Genomic DNA, 6,413 nt, shown 5'->3' on the forward strand with positions numbered 1-6,413 from the left:
ATACTTTTGAGTATTTTTAAATTGCGTTTATTTATATAAATCTGTACTTAACCAACTCTGTAGTGCATTCTTGCCTAATGGTATTAGTCATATAAGAGTTCAGGTTCATAGAGCTTAGTTTCTCTATTAAACCATCATTGATTATGGAAATACCGTTTTAAGCAGTGTGCAGATTAGCAACATACTTTTCTTCCATTACATCTTTCAAAAGTCATACTCAGAAGAGTAAGAGAACACTAGATAAAGAAAACAAGATACACAGGTTGATATAGTGAAAGTCAAGCTAGGAGTCTTAGATATAAAAAAGATAAGAAGATATTTAAAATGTAGTCTGGTGAAGATTTAAGTGGTTAAAAATGTAAGATTAAAAAAACAAAGTTCCCTATTTTGAGAGTTTAAGTGAAGGGGAAAAACTGGAAAATGTGCCTCTGTTCTTTCTTCTCCATTCTAAGTTACGAGCTATCCAACAGAAACCCCTAGGTCATAGTTTATGTTTCTGTTCTCATAAATGTAACTAGAACCCTGGAAAAAGAAAAAGAAAGACATATTAACCAAAAGCTGCGATCACTTTTCAGTTGCCCATAGTAAAAATCTGATTTGGGTCAAATTTTCTGTGGCATAAAATTTTAAATTTAGAGGCCAATATGGTAGATTTCTCCATGTTTGCTCAAGTCCAATTCCTACTTTTAGTTCACTGATTAAGTGGGTTGCCAGACTTCTAGAAATGAAATTGTGTCTTTAGACTGACTTGGGGGGGTTGTACACCTAATTTAAAATATTTAGTTTGAGTGTCATTTTCACTTTTTGGTATTATTGTTTCAGCTTCAATTGGAGCTGGCTTCTGTGGGGCTGAGAGGGTGACTCTGTCAGGCAGCTGGAGGTGATCGACACTGTCAGGATTCAATGACTTTCTCCTCCGCAAAAAGCCCCTGTCAGCTACACAAAGATGGGAGGTTTTCGGCACACTGTCAAGTGATTGCAGACCCTGATTTCTCAAATATGAGGTGGCGGCAGTGGCAGCAGCAGCTGCTCGTGGCTGCCCCAGACTCCTTGGACAGCTTACACAGGAGCTGGTTTATGCAGCCCCTTCGTCAGAGCTTCCTCTGGGCAAGTGAAAGTCGCAGACCCTCACTGGCCCCGGTGTCTCAGCTCTCTAAGTGGCCCGGCCTGTGCTGGCCCCTGTGCTCCCGGTGGTGAAGGGGGCCTGAAGGGGGCACCGGCGACTCGACATCTACTGCTCCTGCTTGCTGATTCTCTGAAGGCTCACTGCTTGCGAGGTGCTCACGTTCGTGTTTGCCATGCTGACGTGCCTCTGCAGGCCCCGCTGTTTTACCCGCAGTAGCTGAGGATACATTTTTACAGAAGTCTTCATCTTCAAGACTCTGGAACAAATTTGTAAAGCATTTATTAACAAGCTTATAGAGGTACCATGAATGCTTGCAAAAATTACTTGTAGAGCCAACATACATGTTATTCCAGCAAGTTAATTAGGATACAGTTGGCTAGTACATCCATGAAAAAGAGCTCACTCAATCTCAATGTCTACAATTTTTATAAAAGTTATAAAAAACCAAATTACATTTCTCTCTGCAAAATCAAAACTGAGTAAACTAGCTGAAAAAATATAAAGCATAGTGAAGTCAGCCAAATATGGAATCCTAACATTGGTTGTGGCTGCGTGTCACATTTCACTCCTGCCATCTTATCTAATCCTGTTTCCTAAAGCAAAATGACTTCTCTCTGCCACTCAAAAATGCCAGTGAAAACTGGCAGCTTTTCATTCTGCAACATGTGTGAGAAAATGTTTTTAATTTCACCAGAGCTTTGGCAATGCTTACACAGTTCCGTAGGGTAAAAATGGCATGGCAGCCTACTTTAATTAGCAGCAGGGTTTTTCTCTATTGGTAGAACAAATAATGTGTCATACAACTGAAGGCGTCCAGGAAACATCAAAACAGACACATGCTGGCTCGGTCCAGATACCAGATCCTATAATATGTTACTCTCTTTAACAAATTTGCTGATAAGTTTTAAGCTTACTACAGGAAATGTGTTTGCCTTTTTATTTCAGTGCAGCTGGGTGTATTTAAATAGGCATTTTTCACAAATGCAAAACCAAAAGTAATCCCAAAATATGAAAAATTAAATCTTGATGGCATTATTTTGTGTTAGTTCAACTTTAAGAGCTTTATTTGCAACCCAGTCTCTTCATCTTTAAGATCTAAAGTAAATTTTTGAATTTTAAGAATATTTAAATATGTTATATAATTAAAGTGGCCTGCCAACAAAGCTAATTGATTAAATGACTTATTGAAATTTGAGAAAGTTTCCATTATATCTGGGGAAAGAATCAGAAAATATAGTTATTAAATAATTTCAGAATGTTTTTTAAACCTGAATTTAAAACTTGACAATCTACCTCATCAAGGAAACATTGTTTAAAATTATTTTCTCTTAAGTATTAGAGAAAAATAGTTAATAAAAATTAGATTTTTTATTAAAATATTTAAGTGTAGTACTTCTCATAACAAGAAACAAATATTGTCATGGATCTTAGAATATATCAGTGAGGAGCAGAACACATTTCTTTTTCAGATAAGTGCAGTCATTCAGCTTACAGAGTGGAAAGAGGATAGCTCTTCAGCAAAGCGGTTGTCCTGAACCCTTACAAATGAAGTATTTGCCTAGCCTCAGTTCCTTGACAGGTAACATCTGAATATGCCCAAGTTACCACAGCTGTAATATTTTACAGCTGACTAAAGTCCTCACGCAGTGACATTCATTAGTAACTGACATGATCGACATTGGTTTTTTATTATCTTTAAATATGTATTTATTTTTACTTTATGTGTGTGAGTATCTTGCCTACTAGTATTAAGTGCACTGCCCTTGCAGGCCAGAAGAAGCTACCTGTTCCCCAGAACTGGAATTAGAATGGCTCTAAGCTGCCAGTGGGTGCTGGGGACTGAGCAGGGGTCCTCTGCAAGAGTGGTATGTGTTCTTAACCACTGAGCCATCTCTCCAGCCATCATTTGTTTGTGTTTAAAGCCTCCGTAGATAAAGGCAGCAATATGAATCTTGAAAATATGTTCTAAGGTGTGCTATGTAACAGAAAATGAACATTTCAATTTTCCTTTTATATGGTCTGGAGAGATGGCTCAGCAGTTGAGAGCCCTGTCTGCTCTTCCAGAGGTCCTGAGTTCAATTCCCAGAAACAACATGGTGACTCACAACCATCTATAATGAGATCTGGTGCCCTCTTCTGGTGTGTTGGCAACCATGCAGGCAGAATACTGTATATGTAATAAATAAATAATTTTTAAATTACTCCTTTAGAAATAAATAAATAAAAATTTCCTTTATAATTCATGATGAACCACTTACTCAGATAGATTTTTAAAAGTTTTCTCCTTATCCTCAGCTAAAAACAATTGAGAAAAACACCTACCATGAGAGAGCAGTTTCCACACTTCTCCTCACAGTAAGCGATCTTAATGGCTTCTTCAACATACGGAAACGTGAGGAAGGAATAAGGCAAACCGAGGTGATACACAAGACGGCCACATCTAAAAGGCAAATACAATGTTACTATTGAATTTTCTGTACTCTGGCCCTACTAAGGCTTTTAATGGATTTCCTTGAATGGGGTCTACAATTGAGTTTCCAGGTTATGTAGAAGGTCAGGTTATAGCAAGATTACACTGAGTCTAATCAGTATTTTGAAATGTTATACATGACATTGAATAATAATAAATGTGTAATAACTGTGACTCGACTACATCTAATCAGCATATATTCTGCCAATGAATAATCATGGAAGCTTTTCATAACTGCTTAGGCAAGACACATTACACAGAGCCAGAAATCAAGGTCCAAGTTTTGGCCAGTACCTTATTTATTTATTATTTTTGTAGTGTAAGAATCAAACCAAGGCCTTACATATCCTGTATAAGCACTCTGTCAGTGAACAACATCCCCAGCCTTGAGTTTTGTTTTGTTTTGTTTTGTTTTGTTTTTTAGATTGATTCTTATAATGTAATTCAGCTTAGCCTTTAACTCACTGTGGAGTTTAAGCTAGTCAGATTTCTATAACCTCTTAGTGGAATGGTGGACTTATATTTAGCTCAAAGAAGTCATACAAAATATAAAAACCAGACTCTTCAATAGACTGAATCTGAAACTTGATAACAAAGACAAATGCCTTACTTTAAATCCTTCATTACTAAATACAAGTCAGGAAAGAAACATTTGAGAAAGTTGTGGCAAAAAATCTAGAGAAGTAACAGGAAAGTCACTTGAGGGGTTGATCATGAATGCAACGTAGGTAAATGCAAGACTTAGACGCTGGTGAAAGCCCAGAAGCCCTTAACACCTGCCTGTCAGTTTTCTGAAGAACAGATAACAGCAAGGCCATCACACAAGACTGTATTGTGATGGTCTACAGCACAACCTAGTAGATGATGGGGGGTGGGGGCCGAAGGCAGAAGGCATTATTATGGAATTGATTTCTTTACTCCTGGCCTCCCTCCAAGAGGATTCACAGAAAGGTCAAAGTTTAAGGAATACGTTTTAGAAAAATGTAACTGACTCATGTTTGAATCACTGAATTTAAGGTGTTCATGAATGTAACTGTGGGTGTGATATCTTGATCTGATGTTCAGTTACTGTCTTTGAAATTTGTACTTATTTCCGCTCACTGGGGTCAGAGAATACACGAGGTCATTTTTCCAGAATGTTCAGTGTGAACAGAAGGAAAACTAACTCATCCTGAATAATACAAGCATGTAAACAGTTAGAATGGAGGCGGAAGAGAATGGGGGGTGGGGGGTGGAGGGAAGAATGCTGTGGAGAAAAACAGCAGGTCAGTGGCTGCTGTAGGGAAAAAACCAAAAGTGTTTCCAACAGTGAGGAATCACGTGAGATGAAAACAGAACTGTCACATTCAGCAGTGAAGAAGACCACTGCATGTGATTAAAGTAAATAAACAAATAGGAGGAGCCTGGGAGGAGGGCACACCTGTCATATATGAAGAAATCATCTTTGTTTCCATTTAAGAGAGTCCAGACGTCTGTTTGGTGTTCTTCTTGTCGGTAAACAACAATGTGGTCTGACACTTGATTTTTAAGATGTGTGTGTTTTAATTGAGAGGGGGAGCCTTGATGATTAACAACAATATAAGAAATGTTAAAGTATCCTTGGTTCTGTAGTTTTATTCGCAGGTCTTCCAGTCTAAGGGGGAAAACACAAAATGAATGATGACATTTATTTTGTTTATTTGTCCTGCCTTACACATTTTTTTAACTTTCTGTGAAGCTCTTACGATTTTTAACTGACTGTAAATTTTCTTTGTGTTATAAGACAGGCTTTTACTTTCACAGTTATTTAAACTTGAAACTTTATGATAAATGCTTGCGTGAAAATGAGTTCCAAATTAGTATATGCTTATCACCTTGCATATATACAGAATGTTGTGCAATTAATATTTGGTGGATGACTCAACCAGTATTTTTTATTTGCAGTTATTAAATGATGCAAGACTTTCTATTACCATCCTAGCGTTTTTGTGTCTGTGCTCACAGCCTACATCTGTTTCTTATATTGAAGTATCTGCCCCACTAATAGGAGTAGATTTTACACTGGTAAATCATGTCAACAAGAAACTTACAAAATGTAGTAACACAAAAAGAAAAACGTGTCCAAAGTCCAGGAATGCCACAGTAAACAATTTGGTAGTATTGTATATATCCATGTGTGTGTGCATGTGTGTGTGTGTGTGTGTGTGTGCATTTACACATATGTCCTCATCTTTTCATCAAATTTGTGTTATACAAGCATACGTGTCTCCAAAAGCATTATTTAACAATTATATTATTTCTATTTTGTTGCATTTTACATGTATATGTTTCTATTTAATAGCCTTTCCCTAAAGATATCCTAAACCTTCAAAGACTACTTACCTGGACGCCTGCAGAAGGCACAGGTATCAGCTGGCTTGAAGCAGGGCAACCACTGTCACTGTGCCCTCGGAGTTTAGCATCGGATTTTGATCTCCGATGGTCCAGGCTGGAGACTGCTTACAAACAGGGCTTTGGCCTTGGCTCTCTGTTCCTCCATAGGGGAGGAGACAGAGAGCCAGGGCAAGCCCTAGGCTTCTCCACATCGCTGAGGTTGTCCTGTAAAACAGAAAGTGTAGTCTTCAGAAATAACTTCACAGTCAATGCTATGAATTTCCTTAAACAGCATGGGTGCACTCCTACTTAATATAACTTAGCTCATGGATTCTATTTCCATTTTGTTAGGTTAGGTTCAGTATGCCATTGCCATGAGCCTCCTTCCACTAAATCTTCCTGTAAAGGGGAAAGTGCCAGCTAAAAGGCAGAGGAATGACCAAACAGTCGGCCAGCTATCTGCAG

General features: G+C 38.0%; 1 protein-coding gene across 1 annotated transcript; it reads right to left on the reverse strand.

Moving 5' to 3' along the window:
- Positions 1 to 4: 4 nt before the first annotated feature.
- Positions 5 to 6,173, reverse strand: Selenop (selenoprotein P). The gene is given in 4 exon segments (XM_051172601.1): positions 5 to 1,382; positions 3,449 to 3,566; positions 5,017 to 5,229; positions 5,958 to 6,173. Coding segments are annotated over 4 exon segments (1,137 nt in total). The 5' UTR covers positions 6,161 to 6,173; the 3' UTR covers positions 5 to 779.
- Between the last annotated feature and the right edge of the window lie 240 nt (positions 6,174 to 6,413).

Source organism: Acomys russatus, chromosome 30 (assembly GCF_903995435.1).
Source record: "Acomys russatus chromosome 30, mAcoRus1.1, whole genome shotgun sequence".
Lineage (NCBI taxonomy): Eukaryota > Metazoa > Chordata > Mammalia > Rodentia > Muridae > Acomys > Acomys russatus.